Here is a 17806-nt window from a genome sequence, read left to right as displayed (position 1 = left end):
TACTGAGTCAAAGTTTAGAAGGCAGCAGAGAAGGAGGCCAACTATTGCAAAATCGGGCATTCATTTGAAACATCCGGTTACGTTAACTTCAGGAACTACTAGTGTGGCTCCCTTATTTTTTGAAAAATCATAAAACATGCAATGTGTGAAATTGAATTTCTAGTGTTTGACTAAAGGATGTATAAATTTCATCTGATGTCATGCTTGTTTGAGTTGAAGGAGAAAGCAAGTAATCGTCCACATTGTGAAAGACAATTATTTAAAGCCAGGAGAAGCTTTTTTTGGAAAACTAGACATTTACATTCTCTTAATGCATGATAGGCTTTTAAAAAGCAAAAAAAAAAAAAAAGTATCATTTGAAGTGTACAGAAATGATTCAGTATGCTTTTTCTTGTTTATAAAGGTATTATTCCTCAGCTCTTCTCCCGCCTCAATCACCCAGAAGTTTATGTTCGTCAGAGTATTTGCAACCTTCTCTGTAGAGTGGCTCAAGATTCTCCTCATCTCATACTGTATCCTGCAATAGTGGGAACTATTTCACTTAGCAGTGAATCCCAGGCCTCAGGTAAGGAGGAAAAATCAAATGTTCAAAAATATTTTAGCCATATTGAATATACTGGATAAAGTGATATTAATTTTTTTCAGTGACTTTGATACTTCCTATCTTAAGAACTTTGGTATTTTGGGACCTCACTGAAGCTTTGTATTTTGATTTACCAGTTTGGCAAATAAGTTCTCAATTTTATCGTTAATTATTGGCCAAGTATATGATATAACATGGGGCCCTGATACTAAATGAAGTATTGCCTGATGTAGATAATATTTTAACGTCCTTTATTTCCATTTTTTTCAAATTTAGGGAACAAGCTTCCTTCTGCCATTCCTACTTTGCTAGGTAATATTCAAGGAGAAGAACTGTTGGGTGGTGAATGTGATGGAGGGAGCCCCCCAGCTTCCCAAGAAAGCAGTAAGGATGACACAAAAGTTGGATTAAATGAAGATCAAGCAATGATGCAAGATTGTTACAGCAAAATTGTTGAGAAACTCTCTGCTGCAAATCCAACAATGGTCTTGCAGGTAAATAACCCAAATGTATGTTACTTGTGCTCTTACTTCGAACCATGAAATACATACTTTGTGTAACTTGTGTAGGGCTGCTGAAAGCTTGGTGCATCTTAGGTGCTTTTTGGCTGTCATCTTTCTCAAGTTGTTCATATCCAATAATAAGTCATAATACTAGTACTTAAAAGTGATTGGATTTTTATTTTATACAGGTTCAGATGCTAGTGGCTGAGCTGCGCAGAGTTACAGTTCTGTGGGATGAACTTTGGTTGGGAGTTCTGCTGCAGCAGCACATGTATGTCCTCAGAAGGATTCAGCAACTGGAAGATGAAGTCAAGAGGGTCCAAAACAACAACACTCTAAGGAAGTAGGTCTTTTTTGAATAATTCAAGTAAAAATAGTAACTAAAAATTGTTGTTAGTGAAGGATACCATCAAACTGATCAAGTGTTGCTCCTAAATTTTGCTGTCCTAGCTGCTGCTTTGTAAGCTACTGACCTTATTCAAAAGCATTTTGAAGCTACATACATCTAGTACTCCAATGAAATGAGAAGCAACAACAGTGTCTGTCTGTGAACCTGTGTTAAGATTCATTAGTAATAATGTGTTAGAACCCAATGCGTATAGAGTTGTGGTTTGTGGTGCTATATTTCCCCATTTCCACAATTTTTCTTATAAGTCAGGTGAGATGAGGACAAACGTGTTGATGGGTGTGACCTCTTTGGAGTTTACAGTAAATGCACATAGTTGGAGTAAACAGAACATCATAATTTGCTTTTGGTTTTCAGTGTCGAGCAGGTCTTTATCTAGGTTCTCCTGTGAATGGATTAATGGAAGAGGAAAGCCATTCACTGGACGCTTGGCTAAGCTTAAAAACACCTTGAATTCTACAGTCAAGTCTGACATGGAATGGGAGAACGGGGCAATCAGTCATCCTCTTTCCCTTCTTTGGGGTGGGGTACACCTTCAGGAATTAGTAGTTAAGAGCTTTTTTAATAATGGTAATCAGTTGCTTAGGATGCTTCAAACTCCCTGGGCTTCTCCTTTAGGTCTCCAGTGGTTTAAAAAAAACTGATCAAAATTTTCAGTTTGAAAAACAAAGTATGATTCAGTGTAACAGTCATTTCACATGGAAAGAAATACTCCTTTCCATTTTAATACGGTTATTCTTAAAGACCTCATTGTAGAGGGTTAATTTTTTGTGACATCTCAGATGTCTCATTTGCACTCTATTTTAATGCTCTGCTTTTGAAGTAACTTGTTTTCATGGAGCTAAGAGGATTTTTATTTTTTTAATAGAGAGGAGAAGATAGCAATCATGCGTGAAAAGCATACAGCTCTAATGAAGCCCATTGTATTTGCTTTGGAACATGTACGGAGCATCACTGCAGCTCCTGCAGAAACTCCTCATGAGAAATGGTTTCAGGATACCTATGGAGATGCAATTGAAAATGCACTAGAGAAACTTAAGAATCCTTTGAATCCTGCTAAACCTGGAAGCAGCTGGCTCCCATTTAAAGAGGTATTATATATACAGATTAAGAGTATAATGCAGAGACTCTCCACACTATTGCTGCAGCGTGTGCTTGTATCTCTCCTTAGTATTGTATTCCTATTGTCTTGGCATTTCAAAATTGCAGCCTGAAATTGCAGCCTTTTGTCTTCTCTGCAATCACCATGTAGGTATGCTTCACACTGAAGCACGGTGACTTTTAACTCTATAATGAATGCTACTGATGCCTCAACTGTCTGCCTTACTGCATTTCTCTAGCCAGTGTAATTATTTTACTTTTTAAAATTCTCCATCTTCTGGTGTCTGGGATGCTGTCAGAACAGAGGGCAGTGGGCTTCAGGTTTATGTGATCTTGTTTCTCTTCAGTTCTCTAATAAACTACAACAAATATATATTTTTGGTGTCCACTTAGATATCCATAGCCAACGTGGTGTTTTTTAAAAAAAAGCCTGATAAAACTTGTTTTATAAACAGACTTCTTTCGTAGTTCCTTCTGCTTTGCATAACAAGCAGGCATGCAGATATGTAAACAGGATGTTGCTGAAGGTTGCTTTCTTTGACCACAACTGAAATTCAGGAGCAAACCTATTGAGGAGTTTGGTTTACTGTGACTTTGGTGTTTATCACAAGGCAGGATACACTTGCTGCTTAAAGGATGTTCTCTTAGATTTTGTCACCTTCATCCTAAGCTATAAAGAGATTAATAGGGTGCCAGGGGTGAAAAGCAGTTTAAGAAAATCTCCATGCTCTCTGGAAGAGAAAGACCAATAAGACCAATAAGTGTTTTTTTTCAGTTCAGTGCTAGCTGTTAAGGTGAACCTCGACCTAAATCAAAAAATTTCTTTGTAATAGGTTATGCTAAGTTTGCAGCAAAGAGCACAGAAACGAGCTAGTTACATTTTACGGCTTGAAGAAATCAGTCCTTGGTTGGCTGCCATGATGAATACTGAAATAGCACTCCCTGGAGAAGTATCAACCAGAGACACAGTCACAATTCATAGTGTGGGCAGCACCATCACAATTCTGCCTACCAAAACCAAACCTAAAAAGCTGCTTTTCCTGGGTTCAGATGGGAAGAACTATCCTTACCTGTTCAAAGGTAAGAAATTGTTTTTCTCATACAAGTTACTGTTTCTTTTTGCAAACTACACAGACTATATTAGAGTTGGAAAGATGCGTGGTTGTATCTACCTGCATAATACAGAATAAACGTTTGGTCTATCTGCTCACTCTTCCCTTCATTCTGCCTCATATATTTAAGGATTTTTGCCTTCCAAACCTGTAAGTCAGGGTTGTTTCAGATCTTTTTTTTTTAAGGGTTGCATCAGTGTGCTTTGCCTGCACACTGATTAAAGTATCTGGACATACTTTTCCAGAAGCTTAAGGTAGCACCCAGAAGAGAATTTTTGAGACTTCATGCCTTCCCCATGAGGGAAAGACCTATTCACTGTGTCAGTTATTGTGTGTACTGTTCACAGACAGCTGTGATAAACTGATTCGAGTATGTAAATGCTATATGTCAACATTTTGGTTTAGGCTGAATAACTCACCCTTAATCTGCACAATTTATAAAGCTATTCGTAGTCTGAAATGAAATAGGATTTCAAAAAATACTAAGTTTTGGGCATCAAGAAAAGGATTTTCTTTGCCTAGAAACTAACTTTTAAATTAAATTAACACAGGTTTGGAAGACTTGCATCTAGATGAAAGAATTATGCAATTCTTATCAATTGTGAACACAATGTTTGCTACCATTAACCGTCAAGAGACACCAAGGTTCCATGCGAGGCACTACTCTGTGACGCCTCTGGGAACAAGATCTGGCTTGATCCAGTGGGTGGATGGAGCTACACCTTTGTTTGGTCTTTACAAGCGGTGGCAACAGCGGGAAGCTGCTTTACAAGCACAAAAGGTAATGGCAGTATTCTCTGACATCTAGGACAAATCAGAAGGGCAGCATTTATTCTCATTTGCTTTTGCAATTCTAAACAGCACAGTTTTAAAAGATGTGGGGTTTGTTCACAATTAAGCAGGATGGTTCTGTGTATTTATATGTCTTGGGATTTTACCAGATGTCAAAGAAATTGCATATATATACATGTGTATTATATGTATTACAGTATCTAACGTAAATATACTTTTCTGTCATGATAATTCAAGGAGAAATGTTTTTGAACAAATAGTTAAAATTGGTTTAAACTGTTTTAATTTCACATCTCATTCTCCACTCCTTTTCCATTTTCAGTGTAGTTTTTATGGTGGTGTTTCCAAAATTGACCTTGGCAAGAGTAAAGTTAGGCCAAAACATAGTGTTTTCAGTATCTTGAGTTTTTTTTAACTGTTGAACTTTAAAATAATTTTTTCTGAGCCATAAAAGTCGTTGTTAGAGGAGTTTATTTCATGTTATTCTCATGTGGAATGCTGGAAACTTCTCTGTGGTAATGTGAGCTGTGATATGTAAACTAACATTTGTTTAACCTCTGTTAGGCTCAGGATTCTTATCAGACTCCTCAGAATCCTGGAATAGTGCCTAGGCCCAGTGAACTTTACTACAGTAAAATTGGACCCGCTTTAAAGGCGGTTGGACTTAGTCTTGATGTGTCGCGTCGTGACTGGCCCTTGAATGTCATGAGGGCCGTTCTAGAAGAACTGATGGAAGCAACTCCCCCAAACCTCCTAGCTAAAGAGCTCTGGTCATCATGTACTACACCGGATGAGTGGTGGAGAGTTACGCAGGTAAGTTACAACAACTATCTGTTGCCTTTGAAAGGTTATGTTTCGAATGGGGTGGGGGCAACAAAGGCCTGGGATGTGTTCAATCAATTGATGCTTCTGAGTTAGGTGAGCTAGCACTGCTGAAGTTTCAAGTAACAGGAAATGTTGGTAGGAAGTGTTGTACTTGTCCAATCTGGAATAAAAAGTGGGTATATACCTGATAGCTCTACAGTATTAAACTAGGTTTATCAGCCTAAGAAATGAAAACTCTTCTAAGAGCATCAAATAGAAAACAGCTTGGAAAAAGTTGGTTTTAATTTGTCTTACACTTAAAATAATGTTTTAAGATGGTAGTCAGTCCAGTGCGTTGGCAGAGGATTCCCACAAATAATTTTTTCCTGAAACTCTCTTTAAAGTCGTATGCAAGATCCACTGCAGTTATGTCCATGGTTGGCTACATCATTGGTCTTGGCGACAGACATCTGGATAATGTTCTTATAGATATGACTACAGGAGAAGTTGTCCACATAGATTATAATGTTTGCTTTGAAAAAGGTAACTTAAAAAAATGCCTTATGTTATTCTAATAAAAGGTTTCCTTTCTTGTTAATTACAAGAAGCAACTTAAAATTTTATCTTAAAGGGAAAAGCCTTAGGGTACCAGAGAAGGTTCCGTTCCGGATGACACACAATATTGAAACAGCACTTGGAGTGACAGGAGTAGAAGGGGTTTTCAGGCTTTCTTGTGAACAGGTAAGCTCAAAAATTTGCAAAACAAACAAACAAAAAAAAAAATGAGGGCTATCACTTGCAAATATTGTCTTAGATACCTTTATATATCAACAGCAGAATGCTTAATAGAAGCCTTGACATTCAGATTGATTTACCGTTCTGGAATATATACTTGATGAAAGCACATATTTGGCCAAGTATAAGTCATTTGATTAAGATGAACTTGGAAGAAAACATAATGGCCCAAAACTAGACTGTTCACTCTGTATTCTTTTATGTAAATTCAGTGAATTACTACTACTAAGTAGCTAAATTTTTTGGTAAGTTTCTGATGATACTCAGGTTTACTAAAAGAATTCAGATGAATTCAGAAGAATTCATAATTTAAGAAAATACTGATTCATGCCACATAAAGGGAATATTTTTCTGAGCTCTAATATCAAGTCTTAACAAATGCATTCCAGGGCTTTCTTTTTTCCCTAAAGGTGTTTTCAGTCTTGGTATTAGCTTTCTTATTCTTTTCTCGTCCATGCTAAGTAGATAAGGTGGCTTTTCATAAGGATCGTAGCTGTGACAATTTTCTATTTTGTGGCTTAGCCTTATAGATGTGCTTTTAAAAAAAGGTAGTGGGGGGAGGACAGAGGGGATGTGACATGAGCATTTTTTATCTTTTTACTGTTTGACACCAAATGAATAAAGACTAAATGCCTTGAAGTTTTTCAGGACTCTCTTATATATGTGACAGAAGGTTGTTCCTTTTTTTTTTTTAAAGCTCTGAACAAAAGAGTCTTTTTCAAGTGGCTGTTGCTAGAGTTTGTGTGGGAGGGTAGAATGCAAACTTTAGTGTTAGTGATGTTAGTACAGGTTAGCTGTGTTTGTATGTACTGTGGTGCTTTCCCTGTGTTTGAGGTGTTTAGGAATAATTGATGGATTTCTGTACCTACTCAAACATGATACTTTAAATGCAAAATTCCACTCCTCTGCAAGGATAACTCCAGATCAAAATGAGCCTGTTTAAAATACATGATACAGGTCCTTCATATCATGCGGCGTGGGAGAGAGACTTTGCTTACGTTGCTTGAAGCTTTTGTTTATGATCCTCTGGTGGACTGGACAGCAGGAGGTGAAGCAGGATTTGCAGGAGCAGTCTATGGTGGTGGTGGCCAGCAGGCTGAAAACAAACAAAGCAAAAGAGAAATGGAAAGAGATATTACACGTAGTCTCTTCTCTTCAAGAGTGGCTGAGATAAAGGTGAATTCATTACAATGCTTTTCCATTATATAACTGAAGTAGCCCATGTGCTCACACTTGGTTTATTTGCATTTGAGGGTGGTGGAACAGGTGGTCATTTGTTAGAAGTAGTTGACAAAATTTATTGAGCTAAACAGCATTTGTTTTTTAGGGAGGTGCTTGTACGGAACTTGACAGTGTTTAGTTTTCACTTTTGTGTGCTTAACTATAAAACATGTTTTTTTAATGTTTGGCCTGAGGCTAGGGGTATAAAAAATAGATGCTTGGAGAGAGCCATCTAAATAATTTCCCTTAAGCTTTAGACCTGTGGCACTGGAGGTAATCCTAGATATGAACTACATCACTGAAGTTAAGTGCTGTCATACATTTTCTCTTACTGTTTGAATTAAGTGCAGTTCTATAAGTTCTGTATCTTGTTTATAGGTTAACTGGTTTAAGAACAGAGATGAAATGCTGGCCGTGCTTCCAAAATTGGACAGTAGTTTAGAAGAGTATCTGAACCTGCAAGAACAGTTGACAGATGTAGAAAAATTGCAAGGAAAACTACTGGAGGAGATAGAATTTCTTGAAGGTGCAGAAGGAGTGGATCATCCCTCTCACACACTTCAGCACAGGTACATTTGAGCTAGGAATTCTGTTGGAAATCTCATATTAATACAGTTGTTAGTTTAGTTTGTACTTGTAAGTTAAATGTTAAAAATGTGTATATGAAAGAGATTAATAGCTGGATAAAAGCTATTCTTACAGTAAACAAGTTGTTCCTTCTACAGAAGAACTATTAAATCCATTTTCCTGATGAATGTTCTTATGTCCTAGACTTTATATTCCATCAGTATAACCTCCGCCATTCCATGTTCCACATTTGACTCACAAAGCAAGATAGAGTATGTTGAAAGCTGGCTACCATTGGATTAACTGCATAATGCATCTATTGATATATGCATCTATTGATATATAGTACAAAAGTTCTTGCATCTGTTTGTAATTCTTAACTTTATTCTTCAAGTTCAGTTGTAATTGATCAATGATTTCAAAATTGTATGGATGTGTACATGCACGTGCAGTTGTTGTTTTGTAGGAACCCAATTATTAACAACATTTAAGTTTTATGTAATAGATGAGAATGTATTAATTTTCTAGTCAACAAGGTAGTGCAGTATTCAATATAGTTTTGTATTTAGTACATCGAAGTGCTATTTTCTTGTAGTACTTGATTCTTTGGCTTCATTAATTCAGGTATTCTGAGCACACACAATTGCAAACTCAACAAAGAGCTGTCCAGGAAGCAATTCAGGTGAAGCTGAATGAATTTGAGCAGTGGATAACACATTACCAAGCTGCTTTCAATAACTTAGAGGCAACACAACTTGCAAGTCTACTTCAAGAAATCAGCACACAAATGGACCTAGGTATAAAGTGGTGGTGGTGGGTTTTTTTGTTTGTCTTAGTGGTTTGAAAATAACTAGAGTTTAATATCAGGAGACTTTGAGTATCCTCTAATTTAAAGGCAAAGACCTGTATATATGAAATGAAAAAAATGGGGTGCTTCAAAGAGTGGTTTAGAGCACTTCGAGGTTTCTCTTCTTAGCTGTCTGAAGGAACTTGTCCATCTTGCCCTAGCTGTATATGAGATTATTCACTTGTGTTGAGAGCAAAATTACCAATATGAATTCTTAATGCCTCCTTTACCACAGGTAAAAGACTGTTGTTTTCTTTAATGATGGTAATGCTTATTTGTATGCTGTAAAATGTGTATGTTTCAAAGATAAGTAAAACCTAATTTTTAAATGCCTTTCTTTAAAGGTCCTCCAAGTTATGTACCAGCAACAGCGTTTCTGCAAAATGCAGGCCAAGCACATCTAATCAGTCAGTGTGAGCAATTAGAAGGAGAGGTTGGTGCTCTTCTCCAGCAGAGAAGATCTGTTCTACGTGGTTGTCTTGAACAATTGCACAACTATGCAACAGTGGCTCTTCAGTATCCAAAAGCTGTGTTTCAGAAGCACCGAATAGAGCAATGGAAAACTTGGATGGAAGAACTCATCTGTAACATGACAATAGAGCGTTGTCAGGATATCTTTAGGAAGTAAGTTGGCAGAATAACGGATTGTTTGAAGAACTTAATTGTGTCACTTGGGTAGGCGTCAACTGTGGTATTTCAGATTTGATACGAAGTAGGTGATATAAATAACTGCTCAGATGTGGAGTATTTTCTTCCCCATAGAGCAGAATGCAGCATGCTAGAGCTTGAGAAGGGTGAATTTTGTCATTGCATTTTTGCTTTACAGGTATGAAATGCAGTATGCTCCTCAACCACCTCCAAGTATGTGCCAGTTCATAACTGCAACGGAAATGACTCTGCAGCGCTACGCAGCAGATATAAATAGCAGGCTTATCAGGCAGGTGGAGCGTTTGAAACAGGAAGCAGTTACTGTACCTGTCTGTGAAGAGCAGCTGAAAGAAATCGAACGTTGCATAAAAGTTTTCCTTCATGAAAATGGAGAGGAGGGCTCACTGAGCTTAGCAAGCGTTATCATCTCTGCTCTTTGTACACTGACGAGGTGAGCTGCCTGTTTTGAATTTTTTTGAATGCATTCATGCTTGAGACCATGTAAAAGGAATATTCATAGCTATGCAGAGAATGCAGTATCGGACAGATAGTTTAACTGTCATAATCTGTCTAGGCGAAATCTGATGATGGAAGGTGCAGCATCTAGTGCTGGAGAGCAGCTGGTTGACCTGACTTCAAGAGACGGAGCCTGGTTCTTGGAGGAGCTCTGCAGCATGAGTGGGAATGTCACGTGCCTTGTGCAGTTGCTGAAGCAGTGTCATCTTGTACCCCAGGACTTGGATATTCCTAATCCAGTTGAAGCATCAGAAGCTGTTCATTTAGCTAATGGAGTATACATCTCACTTCAGGTGATACTTATTTTTGTTATATCTTCTTCCCTCATCTTCAACCTTCTAGGCCTTCATCTAAGCCATTAACAGCTTCGTCCTTATAAACAGCTAAATAATTGTTTACAATGCTGCTGTGATATCTGAGGGGGGCTTTAGACTTGGTTGCTCTACTTTTCTGAGTTTACCAGCCATTTACTGTTACTACCACTTAGATTTTCATTGTTCGAAGGAAAACATTTTGATCTTTATATGGCAAGTTATAAAAACTGCTGTCAGGTAACCACAAGCAGGAGGTTAGTAGCAGATTTGTGGACACACTGGCTTCGTGTTGCTTTCATTCTTTTACTCTGGTGGTCGAGAACAGCTCTCAGATTGTTTAATCTGTGCCCTTTCTGTTTTGTGCTCTTGCCAAGCCTTACTTATTCTCAGCTGAAACAAGTAGTTGGAAGCAAATCCTGAAAACCTGTTTTATAGGCCCCCTATCTCCAAGATTGGGAAGAAAAAATTCATTTTTTATCATGAGTTTTAGAAATATTTTCCCTTTTAAACAACAACAAAATCAATGAGTGACAGCTTGAGTAAAATATCTGCTGAAGACTTAGGTTTTATAAACTGTGGCTGCTATAAATAGTGCTTTGAGGCTTTTGGTTCCACTGTATTATATCTGAAAAATATTTTCTTACTACTTCAGATTTTTTTCAGAAACATGCATGCAGTTTCACTCTGTTGTAGCTGAGATGCTTCACCCAGACATTGTTGTATCTAAGAAGTCCCTGTTGAGCTCTTGGGATAAGATGTGTCACTAACTAAGCAGCCAGTATAACTAATCTTTTTGGTGTCTTGTCTAACTTTGGAGACTGGGTGCATTGGCTGGTCCTTTCTGTAGCTGCCTTTAGCTTTCTGTTGTATTCTGCATGTAGAAGGTTGTTTTATGTCACTTAAGGTATTTTTTCTTACCTGCATTGATTACTGTGGCATGAGTAGGTCTTTATCTGGAAAACTTTTTATTCTTTTCCCTTGCTTAGTTCAGACAGTTTAGCAAATCGTACATTTAATAATTTAACTCACTCACATTTTCTTTTCTATGGTGCAACTATGTCATTTTATAAAACTGATTTGCAAAGTGTGCTTGGTCTATGCACCGCTAATCCTTTGCTGAGGATTGCTGTAAGGTATTGCTGCTGTTGCTGTTGTAGTAGTTGTTGCTGCATTGTGCAAATGTTACACCTTTGCGCTAGTTTGGGTTATAATGTGCTGTGGTTAAAATCTGCTGCTAAACCTAAATTTAGAGAGAACAATATTCCTGATGGTTCAGGGAAAAAAAAAAGACCCTTGGCTGACCAGCATCATGTTAAGATTGTAGATAATATCTACTACAGGTGTAATACTGAATTTAGAAAGCTGTTGCATATGATACTTTTTGAAGGGTGGAGATTTCTTATGTTTTCCTGCTGAATTTCCAACAGGAATTGAACTCAAACTTCCGGCAGATTATTTTTCCTGAAGCGCTGAGGTGCTTAATGAAAGGAGAGTATACTTTAGAAAGTATGCTCCATGAATTAGATAACCTTATTGAACAAACAACTGATGGGGTCCCTTTGCAAACGCTGGTTGAATCTCTTCAAGCCTACTTAAGAAATGCAGCTATGGGATTAGAGGAAGAAACACATACTCATTACATTGATGTTGCAAGGTAAGTAATTTACTACTTTTAGTGTGAGAGAGAATGAAGACAGTAGAATCATGTTAGTTTGTCTGAATTTGATTGTTTGAAGTGCAGACTTTTCTTGCCCCAAAATACCTTAAGCAAAGTGCAACGTCTAAAATGTGTACGTTTCCTCTGGGTGCATGTACATATATTTATCTACACACATGTATGCATAGATTTTATGGCAAAACAGAGCTTATGGTAAGAGGTGCATTTACATCTACTTAAAACAGATTTTTGAGTTGTTTGGTAGTTGACTTTTTCCATAATTTGTAGTTAGGATTTTGCATGAAGTCTTTGAGGGATGCTAAAAATAGGAACTGGTCCCCTTAGTTTGTGGGAGAAACCTGCGAAAAGGAGAGCTTGCAACTGTGGCATTCTCCTCTCATTTGGAGCTTTGGTGAGCAGCTTTTGCATAATGAATCAGTGACGTGATTTAAAAACAAAACAAACGCCTATGCATCTTATAATGTGGGACAGTACCTTTCTAGGAAAGTGCTTGCTGGTCAACTGAGCTGATTCAAAAGCTTCCTGCCGAGTAAAAGGAGTGGTCTTGCTGCTTCCCTTGAGCCAGTAACAGTGGCTTCATAAGCGGTATAATGAAGCTTGCTATACCAGTTGAAAACAATTTACTTTTTTCCCTCTTAAGTTAATTTTTTTCCTGCTTAACCTGTTGGCAAGCCTGCTCAGCTTGGTAGGTGAGGGTCAAAAGTGATACGAGGGAGGGAGAGTAAGACCATCCCTTCAGGAGTGGCAAGTTGTTAAACCATCTCAGCCATAACCTAAGATCTCATCCTCCACACTTCTAGCCCATATGTCATTCAGTTAATTATATATGTGTATGTTGTCAAAGTCAGTACTTGTTTTTTAAGGAAGGAAAGGTAATATTTGCATTATTTACTATCCGTAACTTTTTTACCATGCTCAGAGGAAGTGCAGACTGTATCCTTTACCTATAATTTGACTTTATAGTTGATTCTTTAACACATTCCTGTATTACATAATATCCTTGACTATTCTCACAAGTCCAGCGTCAGAACTCATATACAGAATCATATGGAAAATGGGAGGATAAAGAGCCTGGGGAAAAGTTGACCTTTTTCAAATTTGGCTTAATTCTAAACTGCTCTAGCTGTAGGAACGATGAATTTAAGAAAATCCTATTTCTGTTTATTTGTTGGAGACTAAGTAAAAACATGTAATTTTTCCTTCTTTTAAAAAAATATTTATTTTAAGAGTACTTCATGCGCAGTATGGTGAGCTGATTCAGCCAAGGAATGGTTCTGTTGATGAAACTCCCAAAATGTCAGCTGGTCAGATGCTTTTGGTAGCATTTGATGGAATGTTTGCTCAAGTGGAAACTGCATTTGGTTTATTGATTGAAAAGGTATGGATTTGTTCTTTTCTAAGTATTCTTTAAAGTACTCTTTAAGCCAGGAGTATGAGAGTTTTATAAATCAGAACAATTTTTTTCCTTTACATTGCTCAGCTAAACAAGATGGAAATACCTGTTGCTTGGCGTAAGATTGACATAATTAGGGAAGCCCGCAGCACTCAAGTTAACTTCTTTGATGATGACAACAATCGGCAAGTTCTAGAGGAAATCTTCTTTCTGAAGAGATTGCAAACAATTAAAGAATTTTTCAGACTCTGTGGTACCTTTTCGAAAACATTGTCAGGTAAGTGCGTGTTAGCAATACGCAGCATCACTTTGTCTGCTGTTCATCCCATTTTCTTTTGAGGAGAACATAAAATGATAGTCATTTTTATTGTATTTTATTGTAACTCCCCTTTCATACATGGCAAGTACCTAGAAGTTAAAAATAGATTCCTGTAATCTTGCTGGTTTTACGTCTGATAATATTTTTCTAGATCCATCAAATGTTTAAAACAAAAATGTTTCTTCTCTTTTAAAAGGAATCAGTTCACTTGAAGACCAGAATGCAGTAAATGGACCTGTTCAGATTGTCAATGTGAAAGCTCTTTACAGAAACTCTTGTTTTAGTGAAGACCAAATGGCCAAACCAATCAAGGCTTTTACAGCTGACTTTGTGAGACAGCTTTTAATTGGCCTTCCAAATCAAGCTTTGGGACTTACTTTGTGCAGTTTCATCAGTGCTTTGGGTGTAGATATCATTGCTCAGGTAGAAGCTAAAGACTTCGGAGCAGAAAGCAAAGTTTCTGTGGATGACCTGTGCAAGAAAGCTGTGGAGCACAATATCCAAATTGGCAAGTTCTCACAGCTGGTTATGAACAGGGCAACAGTATTAGCTAGCTCGTATGATACAGCGTGGAAGAAGCATGATCTAGTGCGCAGACTTGAAACTAGTATTTCATCTTGCAAGACCAGTCTTCAGAGAGTGCAGTTGCATATTGCCATGTTCCAGGTAAGACTACACCATGTGTTTATTGCGCATGTGGAAAAGGAGCTTTAGTTACTGTGTCTAAGCACTACAGGAAATGTATATTTTGCTGAATGAGCTTTAGAGTATTTTTATGGACTTTATCACATATTTAGATTTTAGACTGTTCTGTAAATACGTAAGGAGAAGTGTTACAGCTAGTTTCTTTGGAAGACTTCCTGTCTTGTAAGATGCAAATGTGAAAATTCTCTTTGAGCGAATACACTTTTTTTTCAGTAACCATTAAATCTTTTATTAGAAAAAAAGAAGCAATTCATTGGCTTTCATACTAGCAATATTGTCCCATTCCCTCCTGCTTTTTTTTATATAGAGTATGATTGTAGAGGAGGAGCTTGCTTAAAACAGAGGGTATGTGTTGCTGAATGTCATCTTGTTCCTTTTCTTCTAAATCTTAATGTGTGAAATCTCTCTTTGCTCCCCTTGTTGCCTCATTTGAAAACATAAATAGTAGCAGGACTGATCCTTTCAAGCATTGTTCTGAGACTTTAGTTAAATACCATTGTGTACCTTGAACTTTATGCTGGTATCCAGTTGTACCGTAGTATCAATGATCTTCATTTTATAGTGATTTGTAGGTTAAGGTCAGAGGCTTTGTCCGAGTTGATTACTAAGCCATTTCACAGACTGGTAAGAAAATTTGTCTGTTTTGGTTGTTATGCATCGCAAGTAAATTGCTTCCAAATATTGATGATCAAAGAAATGTGAGTAAACAACTCCTATTAAGTTAATGACTGATTAATGATATAAGTGTCCAAGCAAACAAAACATGGATCGCAACTACTTACATAATTTAGTACTCAATGTTTTAAAACTTTAAATGTTCTGGTTCCATCTTCTGACACCTAATCCTTAAAAGTAAGAGCATTTTAAAAGGTGTACCAGAGTACTAGAACTGCTGTCTGCTCATTACAAAATATTTTGCTTCACAATTATTGACAGTCAAGTTGTTCTTTTTTTCTTAAAGTGGCAGCATGAAGATCTCCTTATCAGTCGCCCTCAAGCCATTTCTGTTACTCCTCCACCTCGTTCTGCAATTTTAGCCAGCATGAAGAAGAAACTTCATACACTCAGTCAGATTGAAGCTTCAATTGCGACAGTCCAGGTACGGCTGTTTCTGGGGAGTTTTTTCAGTAGCATGTTGGAATGTGACTCTAACCATGTGCTCGCTGCAAGATTTATCTGCCACCTCCAGATTCTCTTGCTCTCAAAGCACAAATTTGGGGTATTTTCATCAATTTTCCTATCTACTTTGTCATGCTCTGATTGTGTAGTTTTGCGCTGTTATGTGTACTTCTGTGCTATGTGTACTTTTACATTGTTTGGTTTTGCTGTCTCCTAATACACAATATTCTCTCTGGAATACCCGTTTCACGAGCAAAATCCTTGATACATTAAAAAAAACAAATAAACAGAACACTTTCGATTCTGAAGGCTGATCATGCCCCTAGTCTTCGAATGTCAGACTTAAATCATCCTTACTATTATTTTTGTTGCTATCAAGTCTCAGAAGCTTCATTTGTAGGTCTGGGCAAATCACTTACTCTGTGTTAAGATTCCCGTATGCTCTGGCTTGGCTCATCTTTTTAGACTTTTGGATATCAGCAACATAGGTCGTTTAATTGTTTTAAAAATATATATGTATACTGTTTAGCTTGTTGAATTCTAATTTTGGTTTTAGTTGTGAAGACCCTCTTTATTTTTTTGAAGTTTATTTGTAAAACAATCTAGGGCTCCTTGAGTTTTTATCTAATCTCTAGAAACATGATTACTCTAACTTGGTTTTGTGTGTTTTCTTTTCTGGCAGGGTAGAATCTAGGCAGGTGACTTAGTTTCCCTAATAATCAAATCCAGTTGTGATGTGTATTGAAAATAAACCTTTAAACAGCATAGGCTAATATTTGTCATTAATGAATGCCTCTGTATTTTAAATATATGGGTTTGCAAATATATCTGCTTGTGCTACATATGCATAATTTCTCTTTAAGTTAGGCTTAATATGATATAGTGGATACATACTGATATATACCTGTGGTTTTTTTCCTCCCCCATTGCAGGAGAAACTAGCAGCACTCGAAGCAAGTATTGAGCAGCGTTTAAAATGGGCAGGAGGTGCTAATCCTGCGCTGGCACCAGTCTTGCAAGATTTTGATGCCACTATTGCTGAAAGAAGAAACCTTGTCCTGAAAGAAAGTCAAAGAGCAAGTCAGGTACTATACGTGTAGTACAGACTTGATAAGTGCATTCAATTTCTATTTCCTATTTGAGATTAACCAATTTACATAGCAGATATTTTGCCTACTCAGCATTTAAAGAGCAGGCACAGATAACCAAATACTTATGGGAATCCCACTTTAAAAGTAATGGGAATCATCTAAGGGAGAGTTGCCACAGGGCTGGATTACCCTGAAATGATACTGTTACTGTAACAGGGCGGCTTTACTTCTGTATTTAAAATTCTCCCTCCTAAGGATATGGAACAAATACAGTTTGTGTAATATGCAGCTTAACTGGAATGTCTTCTTTCTCACTCTTGCTTTCATTTTCAGGTTACTTTCCTCTGCAGTAATATCATCCATTTTGAAAGTTTACGTACTAGAACAGCAGAAGCCTTAAATCTTGATGCTGCATTATTTGAACTTCTCAAACGCTGTCAACAAATGTGTTCATTTGCATCGCAGTTCAACAGCTCAGTCTCTGAACTGGAGCTTCGGTTACTTCAGAGAGTGGTGAGTAAAAGTCAAAACAAAATATGTAGCTTTACAGAATTGCCATAATCAAGAGTTCTCAATTTTGTCTTCCGTTCTAAGTCAATATTATGTGTACCTCCTAATGGGCTGTGGATTATGTAGCTATTCCATCAGCTGCTAAACACTTGGCAGTGGCACTGACGCAATAATTGAGTTTTATCTCTGGATAGAGATATAGAAATGTTTCTGTTTATTTTTAGGGCACTGGTCTTGAACATCCTATTGGCAGCTCTGAATGGCTTCACTCGGCTCACAAGCAGTTGACCCAAGAAATATCTACACAGAGAACAGTACAGACAGAGAGAGAACAACAAACAGAAACAGTTTGTGAAACAATTCAGAATCTGGTGGATAGTATTAAAACTGTGCTCACGGGTCATAATAGACAACTTGGAGATGTCAAGCATCTACTGAAAGCTATGGCAAAGGTATGCCTGAAACTTTATTGAACTTATTGCTCAAAACCACGTCAGTACAGTGGAAGAAAAATAGCACTTGTAACTGTGCTTTTTGAAGTATATAAAAACAGTGAAATGCGTTCATGCGTATGGAGTTCAATACATGATTTTTTTAAAGATTAAATAAATTTTATAAAGCTTTTATTTTTGCAGTTAGGTTAATCAGGTTCTGGTTAAATTAAACCCTGTTTCATCATCTATTAGTTCAAAGATTTTCTTCATGCTTTCAAAATCCTCTTGGATTTTCATCAGGAAAACGTTTAATCATTTTCAAATTTGTTTTCTTGGAATGTAGCTACT

At 37.2% G+C, this 17806-nt stretch overlaps 1 protein-coding gene across 3 annotated transcripts in view; it reads left to right on the top strand.

Annotated features, from left to right (window-relative positions):
- The window catches only part of SMG1 (SMG1 nonsense mediated mRNA decay associated PI3K related kinase), a 67700-nt gene that overhangs the window by 44882 nt on the left and 5012 nt on the right, over positions 1-17806 (top strand). For all 3 annotated transcript variants that reach the window (XM_080557343.1, XM_080557341.1, XM_080557342.1), the window contains 23 exons: positions 404-565; positions 860-1077; positions 1275-1429; positions 2361-2583; positions 3427-3673; positions 4257-4486; positions 5062-5310; positions 5706-5844; positions 5933-6042; positions 7054-7272; positions 7696-7886; positions 8509-8681; positions 9076-9355; positions 9558-9830; positions 9954-10188; positions 11637-11863; positions 13115-13265; positions 13368-13557; positions 13796-14265; positions 15266-15403; positions 16356-16508; positions 16848-17027; positions 17249-17476. In XM_080557343.1, the coding sequence (XP_080413469.1) occupies positions 404-565; positions 860-1077; positions 1275-1429; positions 2361-2583; positions 3427-3673; positions 4257-4486; positions 5062-5310; positions 5706-5844; positions 5933-6042; positions 7054-7272; positions 7696-7886; positions 8509-8681; positions 9076-9355; positions 9558-9830; positions 9954-10188; positions 11637-11863; positions 13115-13265; positions 13368-13557; positions 13796-14265; positions 15266-15403; positions 16356-16508; positions 16848-17027; positions 17249-17476 (4841 nt within the window). The remainder of the gene's footprint in view (positions 1-403; positions 566-859; positions 1078-1274; positions 1430-2360; positions 2584-3426; positions 3674-4256; positions 4487-5061; positions 5311-5705; positions 5845-5932; positions 6043-7053; positions 7273-7695; positions 7887-8508; positions 8682-9075; positions 9356-9557; positions 9831-9953; positions 10189-11636; positions 11864-13114; positions 13266-13367; positions 13558-13795; positions 14266-15265; positions 15404-16355; positions 16509-16847; positions 17028-17248; positions 17477-17806) is intronic.

This window comes from Anser brachyrhynchus (assembly GCF_964034855.1).
Source record: "Anser brachyrhynchus genome assembly, chromosome: 15".
Classification (NCBI taxonomy): Eukaryota; Metazoa; Chordata; class Aves; order Anseriformes; family Anatidae; genus Anser; species Anser brachyrhynchus.
This window is presented reverse-complemented; position numbering and strand designations above follow the sequence as displayed.